The 21,879-nt window shown below is 37.8% G+C and overlaps 1 protein-coding gene across 6 annotated transcripts in view; it reads left to right on the top strand.

Annotated features, from left to right (window-relative positions):
- Window positions 1-15,546, top strand: part of EMB2753 (tetratricopeptide repeat (TPR)-containing protein) — a 28,488-nt gene extending 12,942 nt beyond the window's left edge. For 4 of the 6 annotated variants that reach the window (XM_088867979.1, XM_088867982.1, XM_006844338.4 and 1 more), the window contains 14 exons: window positions 653-707; window positions 816-911; window positions 4,031-4,159; window positions 4,325-4,407; window positions 4,501-4,731; window positions 10,536-10,668; window positions 10,753-10,866; window positions 11,034-11,165; window positions 12,708-12,764; window positions 13,742-13,839; window positions 13,935-13,993; window positions 14,144-14,255; window positions 14,346-14,446; window positions 14,764-15,546. In XM_088867979.1, the coding sequence (XP_088724105.1) occupies window positions 653-707; window positions 816-911; window positions 4,031-4,159; window positions 4,325-4,407; window positions 4,501-4,731; window positions 10,536-10,668; window positions 10,753-10,866; window positions 11,034-11,165; window positions 12,708-12,764; window positions 13,742-13,839; window positions 13,935-13,993; window positions 14,144-14,255; window positions 14,346-14,446; window positions 14,764-14,960 (1,597 nt within the window). In that variant the 3' untranslated portion in view covers window positions 14,961-15,546. Of the gene's footprint in view, window positions 1-652; window positions 708-815; window positions 912-3,401; window positions 3,536-4,030; window positions 4,160-4,324; window positions 4,408-4,500; window positions 4,732-10,535; window positions 10,669-10,749; window positions 10,867-11,033; window positions 11,166-12,707; window positions 12,765-13,741; window positions 13,840-13,934; window positions 13,994-14,143; window positions 14,256-14,345; window positions 14,447-14,763 lie in introns of those variants that run through there. The other 2 variants (XR_016056342.1, XR_016056343.1) reach the window with 2 other exon arrangements.
- The last annotated feature ends 6,333 nt before the right edge of the window (window positions 15,547-21,879 follow it).

Below are 21,879 nucleotides of genomic sequence, written 5' to 3'. Positions count from 1 at the left end.
CAAAAAGGATGCCCATTTGAATAAAAAATAGATATATAGTATAAAAAATAAAAATTAGGTATTGAGGGCACTTACTTTGAGTTTGATTGCTCAATCTTTAAACTTCCACCTCAAAGATTCTTCTAAGGACTCAAAATCTTTTAAAAAACCCCCAATAGATTTATAAAACATCAAAAATTAAATCTACTATCAATGGGTGATGTTTCGATCAATTTTTGTCAATTTTGAGAAACCCTTCGATTCTAAAGAAATCACCAAAACTAGTTTTTTGGAGGCTTTCTCTCTCTAAAATGGGTTCCAATAAGTTTTAGGTTTCAAATGAACTTAAAACCATCCTTCTAACCTTTTATATTTTTTTAAAAAATTAACAAAAAAAAAATTTTCCGCCTTTGGGTGGGGCGCAGACCTTGGACGGCCTCCCTGGGCTGGGCGCCCACCTAGGCGGCCACCCAGAATGGCCACCTAGGCCTAGGCGATACGCCCAGGCCTTCTGGACGGCCTAGGCGTTGGCTGTCTGCTTTTTGAATCACTGTGTAAATATCATTTTTGCTTGTTGTATGGTATTTCTTTGCAATTCGCATGTGGCTACAAGTTTTTTTAGGAACATCAATCAAAAAGAAATTTTAAGGAAAACCGTATGTCTGAACTACAGGGATCAAAAGGAACCGCCTTCAACACTCATGTGGACTTTGTTTCTCATGGCTCAGGTTCTAAATTCTGTTTAATCTTGGATGAAATTCCCCTTGCTCTTGTTAAATGAGTCATCTCTGTAAAATTTCCTCCAGATTGTAACTTTTTTGCACATTGTAATGCAGCATTACGATAGAAGGGGTCAGTATGATCTTGCACTAGCTAAAATTGATGATGCTATTGCTCATACGCCAACTGTGATTGATCTCTACACTGTGAAGGTTTGACGATTCTGTCTGCTGTATAGCTCTTCTAAGTTAATCTCTTGTAACATTATTAGTTTATTCTGGGACCTCTTCTGGATGCTGAGCATTTTTCAAGTATTTCTGTCATGATTGGTGCAATTTATTTGGTTATTTGTAACTGTCGTTTCTTTCTATGTGTCCATGAGAGCGTATTGATTTCAATGTCTGTTCAATAAGTTGCATGTACGCATCATCAAATTCCTGTTATTTAAAATAGCAGGAATTTGATGATGCGTACGTGGGACTTATTGAACAGATTATGAAATCAATACACTCCATTATATTAAATATGAATTTGTGTTTCTGTATGTGATACTTGAGTCAGATTAAGTTCAAGTAATTTAAATTTAAACTTGATTTTCTAGTTTGGTTAACTTATTAACAAAAGGTGAGATCTTTTACTTGATCTTGTTTCCTAGAAGTATGAGATGCTTATGAACCTCTTGTTGATGATAATGACCTGTTCATTAGTCTTTAGTGGGGGCAATGATACACCTTGAATTTCTACCCAGGTTGACCATAACAGAGCTGACACTGGGATATTTCCTGATTTCTGTACTGATGTCATTACTCTTGATAGGAATTTTCAGTATCTATAATTAGTGTAAATATTACCATAACATGCTTTACTCTCTATTATTGATCTTCAAGGTGATATTTGACATTTGTGTGCATCTGACCATTTCCTTCTCTCATGTCCTCAGAAGTGCCAATTGGGTGGCCAATATGTTAACTAATGATGGTGTGAGCCGAGACAGTCTATATATAGAGGGGGTCAGGTACTAGGGATGCTATCTTTTCATCCCCGGATGTGGATTCCACGTTTGTACTTTTCACAATTCCGCCAATAATTTTTGTTGCTATTATAAAAGGAAATTTAAAATGTACCTAAGAGATGAACCGTTTAACATTTTACCCATTTCTTTTGATCTAATTTCAAAAAGCCCATCAAAATACACATGATCATGAGTTGAAATAGTTGAAAAAGGGGCTTAAATAGTTGATTAGTTGGGTGCATTTTGACAACCCAATAAAGTAAATTCTGTACTCACTATCTTCACAACTTTTGAAATTTGAGTTACTCATGGAAAAATCTGTCACTGAGTCCCGAATCTCTGCCTGCTTAGCTGCCATTAACCTTCTAAAGTCTAAACCCTCTCTTTTCACCTATGAAACACTTCTTTGCCTAATTTGTGGTCCTTCCTGCTTCTTAAGCACACAGCCCCTTGACTTTCTCACAACCTTGATAAACAACGCTGTTATATTGCTTGCCTTACTGCACCTATTTCTTCAGTCCCCCCAGCTTTCTTTCGTCGCCATCATATTTCCTGGCAGCTCTGATGCATTTGGCAAATTTCTCATCCAAAATACCTCCTTCCCTGGATCGTGCTATGATCATGATAGGTATCCTCCAGCTGCCTCCTATTGTATTAGTTTACTATATCGTCTATCTCCATACTCTTTCCCTTTCCGCATCTTGGTTCTTTGTGTCTCTTGGTCTCTTACATTTGTAGCTCAATCAGCCAACTTTCAACTCAGGATGTCAACACCTCAAGTCAACACCTCAAGTCCTCAACCTTGTTGACTGTACTCTTTCTTTTGGCTTGAATGTGGACTCTCCAAATCATCGTCATCATCGTTCAAGCCTTATTATCCCAATGATTTGGGGTTGGTTTTCATGATAAGATGTGACAAAATTTTACGCTGATTGCCTACCTAATGCAACCCACCTCCTTTACCTAAGCTTGGGATGGGTTATAACTTCTCTTTCCATATCAACGTGAAAATTTTCCCCATTGCCCAGGAACACATTCTTTATTGAGTTCTTTTTGTTGGGGTATGTAAGTGCTTGGTTTGCATGTGGGGACAAACTTCAAGGATCAAACATGTGACCTTTTGCTAACAAATCGATGGTGGCTGTCTCTGGGATAAGGCCTAAGAATGCTCTTCTTATTTTCTCTATAAAGTGAAGGATCATTAATAATACTAACTTTTGAGTTTTTTTGTCTTATGGGAACTCTAACTATATTCTGATCTAATGACTCTTCGTCTCAGCAAGTGGTGAAATTAAAATACTACATGTGGAAGAAGTATGGATAAGGGCACTCAATTTGGGTATAACAGATGTCTTCTTAGCTTCATTGGAACTTTATATTTGAATGGAACTCAGACCAAATATAATCATATTTCTTGTCTATTCGTTTCATGAGGCAGTTTTGGTTCTTCAAAGGAGCTTCGTAAGAGTCAACAAATTCGTTTGTGTGGCAAAAATCTTGTGCCTTCCATGATGATGTTGAACAATCATAAAATTCACTTGATGTTACTGCATAAGTCTCATCATGTTTCCTATTCATGCCAGTTACATATTTCATTTGAAACATGGATCTATATTTTTACTGATATCTCGTGGCATCTGTGTCCCAAACGGAGAACCTACATTTGTAATATAAATCCAACATTGTACAGGTAATCTTCATTTACTGAAGTCTGTCAAGATTGCATTAGACTGTACCCCGTGCACTTCTTCCCCACTTGCTGTAATTATCTTCAAAGCCAAAGATGCCTGTAGCAAATATGCAACCCATTCTAGTTTGCCCGTGGTATGCCTCAATTGCAGCTTGTGTTGACATTAATCGCACCCTTAGATAAAAATTGTTTATGTTTTTTTCTCTTTGAATGACAAATCTGTTCTCTTGGCCATTTGGGGCCATTGCATGGGTGTTATGGCCACTGTATACCTGCCTTTAATTTGGATTCCTCAGCTGTTGAAGATTGTTTATCTTTTCATGATGTATCATACTCAGCCATCAATTTATTTGGATGTGGTTGAAAGTTTAATTATCTATCGCACTTGTTGTTTTAAGCTTTTAAATTTTAGGTGTCTCTCTCGGTATACTTGGGTACCATGTGATCGTATATTCTTAGATTCTGTTATGTTGCTGTATATTAAGGTGTTCAACAGATTATTATGTTTGCATTGTGTTTTTATGGTGGCATTATGGAATAAATGTCTTGACGTATATGTATCATGTGATTGTTTGGGTGAGATTACATGACTCTTTGTCATTTCTTGACATGAGTTCTTTTGATCACAGGGTAGAATATTGAAACATGCAGGTGATCTGGTAGCTGCTGCAGCTATGGCAGACGAAGCTCGGTCTATGGATCTGGCAGACAGATTCATTAACAGCGAATGTGTAAAGCGCATGCTTCAGGCTGATCAGGTCTGATTTTAAAGCCCTACATTTATAGTTATCTTATGGTCTATCTTCATTGAAACACTTATAGTTTGTGCTCAAAGCATTAATTTACTCCGGTACTTCTATGTGAGTGAATGCAACTTATTTGGAAATCTGAGATTTTTTCGGGTGTTGCTATCCGTTTTATAGGTGACTTTGGCAGAGAAGACAGCTGTGTTATTCACAAAGGATGGGGACCAGCATAACAACCTTCATGATATGCAATGCATGTGGTAGGCACTTTGATCATTGCCTTCATTATTTTGTATGAGTGGTTATATTTGAACAGGTTTCCTCAATTTGTCTGTGTGCCCTTCCATGTGAAGGTATGAACTGGCTTCTGCTGAAAGCTACTTTCGTCAAGGTGATCTAGGGCGGGCCTTGAAGAAATTCTTAGCAGTTGAAAGACACTATCTTGATATGACCGAGGACCAATTTGACTTTCACTCCTATTGCTTACGGAAGATGACATTGCGTGCTTATGTAGAAATGCTAAAATTTCAAGATCGGCTACACTCGCATAGCTATTTCCACAGAGCCGCAGTTGGAGTTATCAGGTACCCTTGATATTTGGGTTGATAATGAGATTTGGCTTCTTTTTTTACCACAGTTGCACACTTGCACTTTCCCATTGAAAGCCCTATACCTATTTTCTGTCCTAAAATAATCTCGGATATTTTATTTGTATATTTTTGGGTGGCAAAGTGCTCTTTACAGTTTCTTTATGAGGGATTTACATGTACACCTTTTAATTTCTATTGGATTTATTTGGTTTAACTAAAATATTTTTGTTTGTAGGATAAATAATGGTTCTTCTTGTCTTTCTATGACAGATGTTTATTGATTGCTCTTCCTTATGCATGGTTTTAGATGTATGTGAGTTCATTGTTAATCGAGATTGATTTGATTAAATGACATCTTCTTTGTGCACCAAAAGAAAGACTTATTGTTATACGTCATTTTTGACATACTTGTATTCCTGAGTCGCATAAAGAGTGAGCCAGTAACAACCTGGTCCTGGCAGTACCCAAGACATTACCAAACTATGGGAACACTGCAAAGTAAGCCTAAAAGTGGGCAACCTTGAAAAGTGCACTAGAACGAATTCAAAAGGCATGAAAATGGTAGTTTGGGATGCCCGAAGGATGCTCACAAAGTTTCGTTATATTCCGATAAGTTTTGATAGGATCAGGACGAAACTCGATTCTCAAATCCAGCTCCTATCATGTTAAAAAGAGACCTTATAAGTACGGGCTTCGAAACAATACCAGACCACCGCCATTAGATCCGGAACATCGAAAAACCCCCAGGGACTGAATTTGGGCTCAATCGGACCATCCAGGACCATTTTGGGCCCAAATTACCATAAAAGGGCGGGTTTTACATTATTGCGATGCGGCCTAGGTGAACCAGTTTCCATTCATGAAAACTGTGTTTTCACCTCTCGGGATAATTTTCAAATATTCAAAACGCGTTCGTTTTGAGTTGAAACACGCTCAAATTTGGACACGAGCTATGTCTCGACGACCCTGTCGTTTTGACATATGGCATGCGTCATGATGTGACCCGAGACGGGAGGATTTTTAGAGAGAGGATGAGTCCAAAGACATGAAAATCAGAATTTTGATAGAAGACATCTCGTACTTCGTAAAATCATAACTTGAGATCCGGGTGTCAGATCTTCTCAATTATAAGCCCGTTGCGACCGCATCGTGAAAGGCTACAATTTAGTATAATGCTTGCACTCAATTGAAGGCCGAATAACGCGAATTTCAATGTTGAAAATGACAAGATTTTTCCGGTCACCGGAATCACACTTTTTGGCGACTTCCCGAATTGGGGATGTGCACAAATGAAGATCAAATCGGGCGAAATTTGGTGCGGAATGATGATGACAATGTTCTCATTTACTCGTGATCAAAATGAAGACTTGGAACATCATGGATCGCATTGCATTGGTGGTTGAAGATTATGGACTTGGCCAGATTTTTGCCCCCCAGGAAAAGTCCGTTTCAAGAAGATCAAAAGGCATCAAAATATTCGTGATAGATCAAACATCGATTCTACGATGATTGATCGCCTGAGTCACCGCCGCAAGGGTCCGAAAAAGCTCCCGAAGTCTATCAATGGTGAGAGACCCCTCAAGGAGGGATGGTTTTGCCATGTGCTCAAAGATCAAAGGGGTATTTTGGTCATTATGTCCAAAAATGGGATTTTATTTTAATTAATGTAATATATAATTTTCAGCAATTTGGCTTAGTTTTGAGCATTCCATCCCATGTTTGGGGGTTGCTCTATATAAACAAGGTTAGGTCAATTGTAGAAGGGCTGGATCATTCGTGAATGAAATTGAGGCATTAGCTTGTGTTCACTTGGCTTTGCTTCTAACTCTTGGATTCAGTGGTGAGGAGAGAAAACTTTTAGAGAGAGAAATTACCCCTAGCCCATACACCCTAGCCTACACTATCGTCCTTGCACCTAAGCCTAGACCCTAGACCGACAAGTCCAAACACACTAACCTCGACCCGTGGCTAACTAGTCTCTTTCTCTCGTGTGCAAGTAAAGAGGCTAAGGTTGGGCACCTAAACTAGGTCACTCCCCAAGCCCACTCTCTCTCCTTTCCTTCTTCTCTTTCCTCATTTTTTCTCTTTCTACCTCATCTTTCTCGCGCAGCAACCTAGATCCGTAGCAAACCTATGGCCTTGTCTCTCTCTGCGCCCTTCTTTCCTTTACCGCTCATTAAGTCTCGGAGCTGCAGCACCTGCAGCCCCGTCTCTCTCTGCGCCCTTCTCTCCTTTGTCACGCGTTAAGTCTCGGAGCCGCAGCACCTGTTGCCCCGTCTCTCTTTGCGTTCTTCTTTCCTTTGCCGCACGTTAAGTCCCAGAGCCGCAGCACCTGCGGCCCCGTCTCTCTCCGTGCCTTCTCTTTGTTGCCACGCGTTAAGTTTTGGAGCCGCAGCACCTGTGGCCCCTTCTCTCTCTAAGCTCTTCTCTCCTTTGCTTTGTGCTAGAAGCATCTAGCGGCTCCGTCTTTCAGTCGTCTCCACCCTCTTACTCCTCTTGAGCTTACACCTGTATTCACGTCTTCGTGCAGATACGGTTAATTCCACTTGCATGTCGGAAACCTCTCCTGTCAATCGAGCGTTTGACTTAGTGTTGTGAAGAACTGTCTTAAGAGTTCTAACTCTTATATTACTGCTTTAACTTCCATTCCGTGTAGTCGAGTAGAGTTGCGAGAGACATAGGTGCTCTTGCCCTCGCTTATTCGGCTAGGGTCATCCTGGGTTAGCATCCTATAGGGTTCTAAGTCTTTCGACTGCTTTGGTCATTGAGTCTCAAAACACCTGAGTGATCAAGAGCTTCCGCCACCTTTCTTTCTATGTCCTATATTTGCTAGCCAACCCCCACTCGAGTGAACCATCATAGAGGAGTGCCATTTAAACTCGTATTGCAAGTTTTGAAACAAAAGAATGAGATGACGTGTTGAAGTTTGAGGAGAGTTCGTGTCCAAACCGTGCTGGCAGACAGCCGGAGGGCTTCGTAACTATTCTAAGAGGGCGACCTCCCGGGCGTATCCTCGAACCCAAAACGATAAGGTAGGCATCTGAATGTATCTTTGTCGATAAAATCTCTCTTGTTGTTGGTTCCTATCCGCACTTTAAAAGAGCACACGCGCACACGTAAGTGAAGCGCGTGGGCCCCTTTTGCGGTTGTTTGAGAGAGTTTTATCCCAATCCGAGAAAACCAGGCCCCAGTATCTTTATTGAAGATGACTTAAACTGAAAAGTTGTACTTCTTTATATCTTTACTCTCCATTTGGACATCCACTTCTTGCAAAACACGGTTCTTTCCTATAGTGACAAAAAGAAAATAAACCACTTTGCTGCTATCAACAAAAACTAGGATATTGCTACAGGTCATTGTGGCCATTTAAGAGTTTCTATTTCCAGGACTACCGGTAAGGCAGGTAACGATAAGCTCTGATATGGCTCACTGGATGTCAAAACGGTGCCTTAGGTTGTTGCTTCTGTTGCATTTCTAGCATGAATATTCATCATCCCAACCATTATTATTCTTATTAGCAATGCACCATTTTTGCATTAGCATTCTTTTCATGCAGTGGGAGAAGGAAAATGGCAAGTCTTGGGAAACGAATTGGGCAAGATAGCTGAAAAGGTTTTGAGAGCTTGGCAAGAGCTTGGGTTACCCTCAAATATTGATAGGGCCTCATGGGAAGCTGAATGGTTGCTTGAGGATGCTGATAGTGTGATGCTTTGGCTGGATGTCAAAGGGGGATGGGGACACGAGGAAAATAGTAATGTATATGAGTTAGGGTAAGGAGGGTTGTTTGAATTGCTTTGGGTCCTTGAGGGACATTTTATTCCAGCTCTGGGGTGATAAATGTAATATTCTGAGTCGCTTGCTTGTTTATGCTTTGATGCTCAGACTAGCTGGCAGCTGTTGTTGATTCTCAGTGGTAGGGGCTGTGAGTGGCATTTCTGACATGTTGAGGATTCAATTAGGAAATTCAGCGTGGCTTTTACAATGCTGACTTAATGTAACTTGGAACATTGCCACTTGTTATGGCAATGAATTGACTTAAGGGGAGTCTTTACTAGGTTCATTGGAGGAAGGAGAAGGAAATCTCACGAGTCATCTGAGATAATGGTGATTGGACACATTTTTTTGTGGAGTAAGTTGATAATCTGGCTAATTGAGATGGTAGTACTAGTGAAAGCCGTTGTGGAGAGCTGAGGATCTCTGGAGGCTGGGGATTACTGGAAGAAATAATGTCGTGTATTGGAAGGCCTAGGTGGTGCCCCGCCTAGGCCTAGTGGGCCCTTCTGAATGATGGCCTCCTAGATGATGCCTAGTGTCTTACCCTAGGTGCTTACCTAGGGATGCTTTGTGTGTGCGCACACGCATGCCCGCGTGTTGTTGTGCTCTGTGTGCATTGTGCATGAGGGAGGGAGGAGGGAGGGAGAGCGTTCCTGAATTTGACTCTTCCTGCTCCAGCAAAGAGATCTTGATTTTAAAATTTTGGGATCTTGATCTACCTTGAAGACCAAGATAATGACCAAACTGATGATTTTCTTTATTTATAGCCATATGAAACTGCAATTTTTGCTGGCTTTGGGAGCAAGAACCTCAAAAGATTGGGGTTGAGATTACAAAAGGTTGGGACCAAGATACCCAAAAGGTTGGGGTTTTGATCTCTAACATTTAGTGTTATCAATCCTTAACATATGGGTTATACAAACAATTCTCTAAACCATAGGGATCTTTTGGTTTTCATTATGCCCCGCTCCCGATTCCAACAACTATGAGAGAGCGAGATGGAGATTATGTTGTCTCTTTATTCATTATTGTGTTTTATGTTTGTTTGTATTTCCTCTCTCTCTCCAACCATTCTCTATTGAAGCCGTTCTCTCTCTTGAGAATTGGGTGGGTGGGGGGGTTTTGGGTGATATTATTATCTCTCTCTTCATACAAGCTTCTGATCTCTCTCTCTCTCTCTTAACCACTCCTGCTCTTTCATTAATCATTCCCCCCCCCCCCGCCCCCCCGTCCTCTGTTTTGCTCTTGTCCCTTCTTTTGTTTGGGGCACTCAAGTATGTGGCACCAACCTAGGAGCACCTTATGTCTTTATAGTGGGCAGTGGACAATGGGAAAAGTGTAAATTATGGAAGTTGGCAGTGGAAAGTAAACAAACCAGCTTGGTTGTAGAAGAAATAAGAGTGCACTGGAGGCATGGGTGAGGGGCATCAAGTTTTTTCAAGAACTTTGTAGAGGGAAAAGAGGGGGTAATTGCATATTTGGGTTTGACCTTGTAGATCTTGAAGAGGTTTGTGCTCAAAGAGGGAGTTTGACAAGGAGTTTCCCCATCCTCACTGCATCAAACTGGGGCAGGATATGGGTTGCCTTGTTTCTTTTGTTTCCTTATTTTCCTTACTTCTCATTATCTAACATCATTAGGACATTCTAACGAATTGTGTCAATTGAGTTATCAAACTGGATCATCTCAGCCATCAAACTAGTATAGATACAGTCAATCACTTTCCCATGGTCAGACTTTTGTTGTGAATTATTGTATCAAAAAATTGGAAGCTGTTGCTGAAATTTAGATGTTGTCGTGAACAGAAATTACAAAACAATTTTGGAGTTGAATATTATCCATTGGTGTGCATCTTCTCCTGCTTGCCTGTGAATGATGCCTAATATCTCATATGCTTAGTTTTGCAGTATATTGTGCACAATTCTGGCAAGCTTCTTTGCGGTAGCATATCAGTCCTGATGATTATTACTCTAGTGTCACTCATATGCTTCTGACTTCTTTTCAACTTCATTTCTTTGGAGAACAGGTGCTACATGAAATTGTTTGATTCCCCTTCAAAATCATCATTGGAAGAAGATGATGAGATGTCTAAAATGCTTCCGTCTCAGAAGAAGAAGTTCAGACAGAAGCAGAGGAAGGCAGAGGCTCGTGCCAAGAAAGTATACAAAAATTTCCTTTCCATTATTTTATTTCGTAACTTCCTTTTATGATAGGTGAGCTTAACAGTTTTTCTTACTTAGTAGGAAGCTGAAGAGAAACCTGAAGAGGAAACTGGAGCTACTGGTTCAGGTAAAAGTGGTAAACGCCATCACGCCAAGCCAGTTGATCTGGATCCAAATGGGGAGAAATTGTTGCAGGTGAGATATACAGATAGTCTTGAAGTGTTTTTTTGTAAGCACTTAATTGCTCTTCCGTGCTTATGCTAGAACAGTGATTCCACAGCTTATATGATTAAGAAATAAGAATCGGTTGAAATCATTCTCATATGGCTTACGTTCCATTATATGAATATGCATGATTGCAGGTTGAGGATCCATTAGCAAAAGCTACAGAGTACTTGAAGTTGCTTCAGAAGAACTCGTCAAATTCTGTAGATACACATTTACTTTCCTTTGAACATAACATGCGAAAGCAGAAGATCTTACTTGCTTTTCAGGTGAATGTTTTTTAAACGATTCTTTAGACATTGTCAGAGTAGTTAGACATATCTTCAACTGCCCGTTCATTTCATTGTTTGAAAACATGACACCAGATTCGGGACTGGCCTGAGAACACAGCTTGGCCACTTTCTCTGTCTTTAAATAAAGTTTAAGGTTTGACTATCTTACTTGTTATTTTAGTTTTAATAGCTCATCCATGAGTCGACTTGGTTCTGGCTGGTCAACTAGGCTTGGTAGCACGCTTAGTCTTAAGCCAAGTCTGAATTTCGAGATTTGGTTTTGTTATCGTGCAGAAATGCGGATGCACCCTTTCTGCTAGCTAAATTTAAAGATTACAAATGCATATGGTTGAAGAAGTTTATCAATTACTCACAAACAAGTTCTTTAAGACTATGGGTTGTAGCAGCTAATATGTGTAATTAATTAGTGAAAATGCTACTTTATTTTAATGAAAGCTCTGTAAGGAATGCTACTGTAGACATAATTCTGATTTAAGAACTAGAGGATTTTAAAGTTGTTTCCCTGTGGTTTCAGCTTTAAAATGATGCTGTTATCTCTTAGAAGTTTTTGAGTTGCACATATTCAGTATCACTTGATGTTACATTATCACCATAACCTTGGCTGAACTTTTTCTTGACCTGACTTCAACTACTGGAAAGTTAAATGATTAGTCTATCTCAGATTGTGGGTGATGATTCATTGATATTAAAAGTTTGTGCCTTATCCATGTCTGATACTAAGAAATACATTTAAAATGATGACATCATGTCCCTGGTTGTATCTGGTCCATCTTAGATCATGGAGGCTTGATGTTTTTTTGGGTTTGGAAAAAGTTCATTTGAGTCTGATGGTTTAAAGACTTGTACTCGGTAACTGAACTGGGCACTGCCTAAACTGAGTTGACTCACTGAGTTAAACAGTCCACTTAGGAACAGCTCTGGTGCGATTTTCAAATATTTGTGAAACGTTTCTTAAACAAAAAAAGAAAAAGCTTTACTGATGGGGTTTAAACCCAAGTCGTCTCCAAGTGAGCCACGTTCTTACCACATTGGGTAACTTAGTTAATACATCAGATAATTCAAAATTGTATATAAGCTAAAAAAACTCAGGCTTGCTAGGTGTTCATCATGTGTAATACTCACCTTTGGGATGTGCTAATTTGATTGATTGAGCCTTTTTGAATGTGAAATGTGTTTTTGTTCACTGTTTGTGACAATGGTGTTGCTGCATAGGAACACCTTTTGGCAAAAAGAGGTGATAATCAGACCGGCATATCTTCTGTCTTCTGGCAGTAAACTTGGAATCTATGATGAGGGTTTCAGTGCATGCTTCAGAGTGTTTTCTGTTACTAAGCATTTGTGACTTCAATATTAGCTAATTGATTTCTTGTCTGTGTAATTGTAGGCCATTATGAATTTGCAAGTTCCATTACGACATAACATTGTTGAAACATAATAATACATTCTCACAGTAAAGAAAATATTGACAATTTTGGTGAGGGTAATCTGGAGTTTCTTAACGTGTACTTTTCTTTCCAGGCTGTGAAGCAGTTGCTTAGATTGAATGCAGATGATCCTGATGCTCATCGTTGTTTGGTATGTTCTATGTAGCCATTGCACTGCAGTTTTAGCTGTGATTCTGACTTGAACTTTTTCTTGTGAATGACATAGCTACTAAGTTCACTACAGTCCTTCACTATATATTTTGTTTTGGTTTGAATGTGAAGATTCTAATTAATGGGATTCTTTTATGGTGGACAAAGTTCATATATTATTGTTAAATTGCATTATCGAGCTGCAAAGGAGTGACTTAGTGGGAAGTTGTTATGTGCTTATGACATTTTGGCTTTTTAAATTAAATTCATGACGTGGGTTAGGGAAATTAGAGATTTGTGAACCTTAAAGGCATAAATCATGTCTTTTTTTTCCCTTTTTTAAAACTTTCAATGATGGAGACAGTGACTGATCGATATAATGGATAGGTCAAAATTGGAAAAAGGAAGAGGATAATTTGGTGCCAGATCTGGAAAATATACACATGTTAACATTTAACCAAGAATTATATGCCTCACTTTTGACTACTACTGTACTACGTATAGTTTTCGGTTTATACAGTAGATATCCATCTATGCTTACATGTAGAACTGATACTTTTTACTGTTTTTAGTTAATTGATATTGATATTCTTAACAAGCGAATTCTCAATTCCTCAGGCTCCTTTTAAGAGCCTCACATCTCGAGGCATTCCTCTACCATGTTCACGGTGCATCTATTCATAGCGGTTACTCTTTCCATCTTTTCTTAGAGAAGCATGTTCGTTTTATTACTGCTAGTGTTTCCTAGCACTAACAACTACAATATAGATCAATTCAAGATTATGATAAAGAAGTTTTCTTTCCCACCCCTTGGATGGCTCAAGACCCAACTTATTTTAACTAGATGTTTATGCTCTGTTTTTTGTTATTGAACTTGAAAGCAAGATTACATTACCTTATACTCTGTATGCTTCTATTTTAGGATGATTTAAAACCATGATGGTCATCTTATTCTTTTTGAGTTCTTATTCATTGCAGATCCGATTTTTCAACAAAGTTGACAGTTTCGCCACACCGGAGACTGAGTCAGAGAAACTTATCTGGAGCGTTCTGGAGGCAGAAAGGCCTGTGATAAGGTTTTTAAACCATTTTCGACGTGAGGTTTCTCTTTTTGCATTATACCCTTCTATAAATTTTTTAATGATAATATTTTATGCATTGCCAATGCCAGCATTTTGCATGGGAAGTCCCTTATGGAGGCAAACGATTCTTTCCTCGAGCAGCACAAAGGTTAGCATCTCCCTCTCTTGATAGATCTCTTAATTATGTGTTCATCAGAATGTGTTATTTGAAGGTGCGTCTTACTTTGATTGTTTAGGGCCTCAGCCTTATACGTACCACACCCTTTTTCCTATAACTAATTGTGTGGACTTTGTGAAGATTCTTTGATGCATCGAGCTGCAGCAGCTGAAATGCTTTATATTCTTGCCCCTGAAAAAAAGTCTGAAGCAATCAAGCTTATTGAAGAGTCGAGTAATAACTTGGTCACAAGGTGATGTTTTCTTAAATAAACTAAATCCATATATTTTTCTTCCTACTACTTGGGAATTTCTCTGACATCTCGGTGATGGCAACCATGCAGCAATGGTGCCTTGGGACCAGTAAGAGAATGGAAGCTTAAAGATTGTGTCTCTGTACATAATTTGCTTGGAACAGTATTTGCAGATTCTGATGCTGCTTCTAGTAAGTGAATTTGTGAACTATTTCTGTGGACTGCTTGTATGATTCAGGAACCTGGCATTTTTTTTGTAAGGGAAGGGCAGCGGTCAGCAACACTGGCTTCTTAGTGCATTGCTTATGTTTTGTACGTGTTTAGTAACAATAATTTGCAACAAAATTTTGGAATGAACTTGAGAATTTGTTTATTTTCAATCATATGGGTTTCCTCTAGAATGTTAAAATTTGCAGTACTAAATCCACTATCCTTGAACTGCAATCTTATAATACCTTGGCTTGCATCTGTCATATTATTTGACCTAACAAACTAGTTTTTGATGAAGGGTGGAGAACACGATGTGCTGAATACTTCCCTTATTCAACATATTTCGGTGGGGCTCGTAGCTCAGCTGTCTCCCAACCTGCCATTGATAAGATGTGCAGTGCACCAGAAAATGGTGGAATCAACCATAAGGCCAAGATTGAAGTAGCCAATACCTTGAATGGGAGTTCAATAGCCCTCGAAAACCTGAGTATTTGATTGCTTAATTATGTATTTTCAGCTAACCCCATCTCGAGTTATCAGATTTCAAAATTACAAGCACACAGAGAGGATCTGCAAAGATGAAGCAGTTTGAAGGACTCGGAAAAAGAGGGACAAAGACGGAAGGGACATTTATAAAGCGGCGGATCATGAGGAAGACATCATCGAAGCAGCGGATTCTTTTTAAGGCTAAATTGCTCAGCTTCACTTGTGTTTTTAGACTGTATAATTGAAGTGAGAATATTTTTCTTTTTTCTTGTTTTCTGAGTCTCATTTCAGGGAATCCCTTTTTGTTCTTTCTTTTTTGGGGTAAATCCTATTCTGATTGTGTATAATTTGAGAGAAACACTGCACAAATTGGTTATGATATTTTGAGAGGAGTATGAGCTCTATGCAGCCCCTTTTTTGGTCTTAGCATTTTGGTTCTAGTAGGGCTTTTGAGATGTAGTCTTCTTTTAGAACTTGGCAGCCTTTGCTGCTGATTCTGATGTGAGGTATAGATAGTATGTCCATGTACATTGCACCAAGGTCGCTTGGGGCATTTTTTCCCATATGGGTCTATAGTACTCTTGTCTGTGGTTCAGATTCTGTCTCATTTGAATGTATGGCTTGGATTCTGAGAGGTACATGCTACCTATGATCAGCATTTTCAATTTGAAAATGTTATACTCGACACATGCATCATGGTGCTTGTAATGTCTACACCTGTTTGCCTTTAAAATTCTTGACTTCTTCTCCCCCACCCCAGTTGTCTCATTTTCTGTACTTTACAGAAAATATATTTACTTAAAAAATAAGGGGCAAGCTTTCTATGCTTCCCCATAAAACTTATATGCTTGCCCCTATCCAACTGTCCAATGGATGGTTGAGATGGCTCCAATCACAATCTCTACATTGTTTTATTTTTAATTTTAATTTTTAATTTTTATTTTTCAAACCATTTTGACACTAAAGTTGGGGCATCCACTCACTTAAAGTGGCACCTAGAAAAAAATTATAAAAAATTATTATCAATACAATGGCCAAAATGCCCTTTGAAACTTCAAAGGGTATTTTGGTCATTATATTTTTTGGAAAAATTGTTTGTAATTTTATTTTAGGTGGGTCCCATTGAGATGATGGTATGTACAAAATTTTATATTCAAATAATTTGTAGAAAATAACTAAAACTAAAATAATATGAGGCATCGGATCAAAATCAAACGGTCAGTCGTGCACTTGATCTAGGACGATTGGATTGGGGAAGCATGGATCTTTTATGCCATAGGGGAAGTGTAGAATTTTTCCAAAATAATTTACCAAAAAATGAAGTAGAAGTTGGCCACTCTCATTTGGTTTAAAAAGTTGGAACCTTTGGTTCTAGGAAATGGAGAGGTATATAATGAGACCATGGTCCGAGGAGGTGATATTCAATTTTGGCTGGCCTGTTGCTTGGTCTCAAAGTAGCTAGGAAATATTTACCAATACAATTCAAATTAATTTTGCATCTGATGGTTATTAGTTATTGTGATCGATTACAAGTCAAATTTCGCATTTGAGGGCTATTAGTTATTGTGATCCTGTACCAAAGGTCATCTTGTAGTGTACATTCTCTTTAGAAATTTTGTCTTTTTTCCCAAAGTCTGTTGCGCAGGCGTTTTGTTTCTTTTCGATGTCTCACGTGTGTATACCACACACATACACGATAAGTGGATTGGGAAGATCATTTGGTTAATGGGTTTATGCTATCTTCGAGTAGCTGCCGCAATTGCTGTCTGATCCGTGTAGATTAAGGGTCAACATTCATCGTTTATGGCATATGGACTATCATGGTATCTAATCATGTTCGCTCGTCATGCTTTCGCACTCCAGCATCGATAGGGATCTCGAGAGTTGCCTTCACTTTTGGCGTTCCTTTGTAGATCTCCGGATTTCACCCCTACACGTGAAATTCCGGTCTCCTCTGTCTCACTCAAGAATATTAGGCAGATGATATATGGAATGTTGAGTGCCAGTGTTTGATAAAATCAGACTTGCAAACTTGCTGGGTTTTTTTTTTTCTGTTTTTTTTTAAACTTCTAAGAACATGTTTGCTTATTTCAGGGAGTCTGTTGCATCAAGTATTTTTTATTTTGAACAATTGTTTCTTACGGGCTGAACCACATTTCTATAATATGCAGTCCTGAGGTATAAAGCATCTATCTTAAAGATCTAAAAACTATTGTAACTAACGGTCCAAATGTTTTATTAATATAACTATTATTTTTAGTTTTCAATTTCTTTTTTTTTTTTTTTTTTTTCATATTCATGATTTTCATTTTAAAGATTATATATTCTCTAAATATTAGGATCAAATTATATTTAAAAGGTATGTTTATTGTCAAGCCCGCATTTCTATAGTATGCGGGCTGGTCGCATGCTAACCGCGTCCTTTCATTTTTTGAACAAGAAAAATATGAGTTTCCAAAGATCTATGGTCGCTTCCAACTAGAGTGGGGTAGTCTTGTAAACCAATAGAAGAAAAGACCTCACTGCTAAGTAGCTGGAGTGGACCAAACTCCTAACTCATTGCAGCTCTTAAATGAAGGAGCAAGAACTGCAGCAGTTCATTGCAGTTGAACGGTCCATCAACTATGAAAAGTTGCGAAACCAGTCATAGCTTTGAGTTCCAGCTCACCACTAATGAAGGGAAAGTTCATTTCTCTTGGGGCAAGTTTGGGTAGTCTAGGAATTGGGCTTGGGCTTGGGCTTGAGCGATTAGCGGCTGATGTTTTGCATCAATACATCTTAAGTTCGATTCCTACTACTGAACTATATAACATTTGAGATTTCTCCCCCTCAAAAACCTGTCAGAAAATGCTTTCTAGACTTGAAAACTCTTATGAGTTCATGCAATATAGTTCTGCCCCTGATCATAGAATTTAGAGTTCCAAAAAAATTTGGCTGACTTGAGGGGAAACACTTTACATGGGGCACCCTTTCTTCAACTTAGAGATAATTTTATTCGGAAAAAGTTTAAAACTGTGAGGCCCTAAACTATCAAATTATGGCGCATCTTAGACAATCACTACAAAGATATCGGTTCGATTTTGAAAAACGCTCAATTCTATCATCTTGACCTCAAGATGTATGGACGCGGGAAGAAATAAATTTCAAGCCTTGGAAATAGCGCATCTTGTAATGTATTATCTAGACCGTCAATTTTTAAAATTTTCAAGTGTTCATCTCTAAACTATTTTTGAATATTTAAATTTTATAATTAAAGATGAAAAATAAATCTTTAGGCCATCACAAATATTTCTGATACGGCAACAATCTATTTAAAGGTACGCCTTGCTTTGATATGCTAAACAGTATGCGACAAGTACCAATGCCCTATTTCGCATGAAATGCATGGTCTACTTTTATGTATAATTTGTATTTAGCATGTGTATTTGGATACACACGCTTGTATCCAAATATTGTGATCCGTGGTCCGTGCCTTCGAGAACCTGTATTTGAAGTTTTTGCTTTTTGGCTTTTAACTTGAGACTATTCCATTAACGTATAGTAAATTTACACTGTATCATCAGTATACACAAAACTCTCCAAAGTGTTAAGAAGATCAAAATCTATTAACTACCAAAATTGGTTTGGAGATACCTTTTTTTTGGTGTTAATGTGTTTTGCTGCATTTTGAGTTACATCGAGTTGCAGCAAGGCTAAGATGTGTGTGTGCACTGATTTTAGTTATGGTGTTCAACAATTATAAGATAATATAATCCAAGTTTAAATCTTACTGCTAAACTAACTAATCGTTTTTGCGGAATTTAAAAAGAAGAAGAAGGAGGGTAAGTCAGCTTCTTGGGGCTTTAAACAATCTCCCTCACCAAAACAAGTGTGGGTTTGTATACATCGATACCATTTATCTTTGATATAAAGAGGTCACAATTATTTATAATCCTAGGATAACTTATGTCATGAAGTTCAAGAAAATTGAGTTTGGTCAATGAAATAAATGCAACCACCCAATCTCACATTTGATAGTCAAGATTAATTATGACCATTTTGTACCAAAGATAAATGGTCTAAATGTATAATTTTCCAACAAGTACATCCACCAATAAGCAAAAAGAGTCAAAATCCTAAGGAATACAGTCCAAAAGGGAGTTACAAAATTAGGGTTCAATGAATAGCCAAAGCAGGTTCCTTAGATCATTCATTTTTATAATAAAAACATTTCAAGATGCAATTCTGTCCCGGTGAGTTCGATACAATTGGCATTACTAAAATGAGTTAAGAACTTCGAGTTGCACCCTTGAAGATCATAGTTGTTTTCTGATCTTGCTGTCAAATTGATGGAACGGTCAATAAAACTCAATTTGATACAATTTGACTAAGAAGTCAACAGACCAAAATTACGGATCTAAAATTTGGCGCGTTGAAGTTCCCTGTTTTCTATCAGTGAGGATTAAAATTTAAACGAGAAGATAGAATTTTCTTCACTTGCAGGATGGGGCACAAACATAGTCAATTTGAATCAATGAACCCATGTTCATGACACAAGACAACAAGAAAACAAGCAGAAATCATAGCATGGCTTCAAATAGTATTCCAATCTCCAATAGACAATGGGGTGGGTTATGGGTCACAACCAACAATTGTTAACAACCACAGTGTATAACCCAACCTTTTTATGTATATACAGGCCACAAAATCAAGAAAAAACGGCAATTTCGCATCAAAGTATGAATACCAAGAAACATGGTACATCAGCATGGGAAGAATCAATATGAAGTACAGCAAATTCAGGCTTCACTTCTTTTTTTTTTTTTTTTTTTTTTTGTAATTTCATAATTCACGAATTATTAAAAAAAAATTAAAAAACTTAAGAAAAGAAAATACAACAGCTACACATACATCAACGGAATGGTGGTGAAATATATAATATATAAAAAACAATGGAGCATCCCATACCTAGTTCAGAATATAATCAAAGCTCTCTGTGTGAATGAGAGAGGGCTCTATTGCTGCTGCTTCTGCGGGCTCTGCTACTGCTGCTTCTGCATGAGGGAGAGCGAGAGGGTTGGGTTGTGAAGAAAGAGAGAGGGGCTTCTGCATTAGAGATAAAATATGTGAGGAGAGAATGGCTACCCTTTTTTCAAAAGGTATAAAAATCAAATTTCTCATATGACTTGAAATTTCTTCAGACTTGAGGGGCATGATACTCATCTAGAATGGTGAAGACTTTGCTAAATGTGAATTCCAATTCGACCGTCCATTTACCGATCACTTTGAATGAAAACATAGTACCTGTACCATTTCGTAAGTCCTAAATATGTTTTATGTTTTTGTTATTAGGTACATGTCTAGTGGCTTTTGATTCGACCCATTATTTTGTGGTGCCCATGCAACACTTACTCTGAAGATCATGGCTACAAATGTTACCTAGGCTATATTGGCTTGAGCCAACTACCTCATTTAAACTCTACAAAATTTCAGTATATGGCAGGCTTTGCCACAAAAATAGCATCTCATAGATTTCTTACCATGTATTTCGACTTATGCATCAAAGTATTTTTATAGTTTTTTCAAGAGGGTGGTAGTTTATCTATTATTACACCGAAATGAAAGGACCCTCATCAAATTTAATATCATTGTTGAGTAGAGATCAAACAAAGGATCAGTAAAAACATTCGGGATATGCCCTTGTATATATAATCATTTTCATTCCATGTGGAGTTTCTTTGGCAGTTTGATTACCGATGGATATGCCCTTGTATATATAATCATTTTCATTCCATGTGGAGTTTCTTTGGCAGTTTGATTACCGATGGATTGTTCATTGGTAGTCCACCGCAGTGAATCTTGGTTTTTTCAAAACATAATCTACTTTTAAGGTCCTTAACAAGAATTGAACACTAGACCTCCACCTTCTAAAGTTTACGCCATCAAAATGTTTTAGTTTGACAAAATCATAGATCATAGCTTTAAGCGAGTTTCAGGTAGCCACATCGTGATTTTAAATCAAGCCTTATCATTTCGAAATTGTTGAATAAATAGGTCGATCAGACCAAAATTGCAATCTCAAAAGTTGGTGTGTTGAAGTCTCCTACTTTTTTTTCATTCAAAAAAAAAAAAAAAGGGAAAAGAAAAGAAAGTACTTTCTGTTACTGAGACTTAAAATTTCGGCTAGAAGAAATATTTTTATTCAATTGCTTTTACTCACTATCTTTCATCTTTATATGTAAGATAAAATATTTAATTATCACCTTAAATGATGTGTGCAAACGAGGAATGAAACGTGTAGGTTAAGGGATAGAAGTTATCTATGAAAAAATGGAAGTTCCAAAATAATATTAAAATATAAAGTGAAAAAATTTTAGTTTAAAATAAATAAATTAGTATATATGAGAAAAAAAAAAAAAAAAAAAAAAAAGTTCATAGCTTGTTCACTGTGGTGAAAAAGGCCACTGCAGTGAAATACCTCTCAACAGTTGTTTCATGCGGGCTGGACCGCATTTCTATAATGTACGGTCCATAGGTATAAAACATCTATCTTAAAGATGAATGCAAATAGGTGGTCCATCTAAAAAAAATTCTAACGGTCCAAATACTCTCTTAATATAATTATTATTTTTAATTTTCAATTTTTTTTTTCCCATATTCATGATGTCCATGTTAAAAATTATATAATATTTAAAAATTAGGATTAAATTATATTTAAAAAATATATTTATTGCCAAGCCCGCATCTTTACAATATTCGGGCTGGCGGCATGCTAACCGCATCCAAAACCTATTCACCAAAGTGAAAACAGTTATCTTATGAGCCCATAACGTTTTTTAAAAAAATGGTTCAACATCTTAAGAAGTATATAAAGTTGTTTTAATTTAGGGTGCGGTATGTATAGAGCCGAGGCTCTAAACAATCAAAGTAGAGCGCACCTTCAAATAGT

The sequence above is a fragment of the Amborella trichopoda genome, chromosome 5, assembly GCF_054954075.1.
Source record: "Amborella trichopoda isolate Santa Cruz 75 chromosome 5, AtrichopodaSantaCruz75HAP2 v2.0, whole genome shotgun sequence".
Lineage (NCBI taxonomy): Eukaryota > Viridiplantae > Streptophyta > Magnoliopsida > Amborellales > Amborellaceae > Amborella > Amborella trichopoda.
Note: the sequence above shows the minus strand (reverse complement) of the source record. Positions and strands in the feature narration are given on the sequence as shown.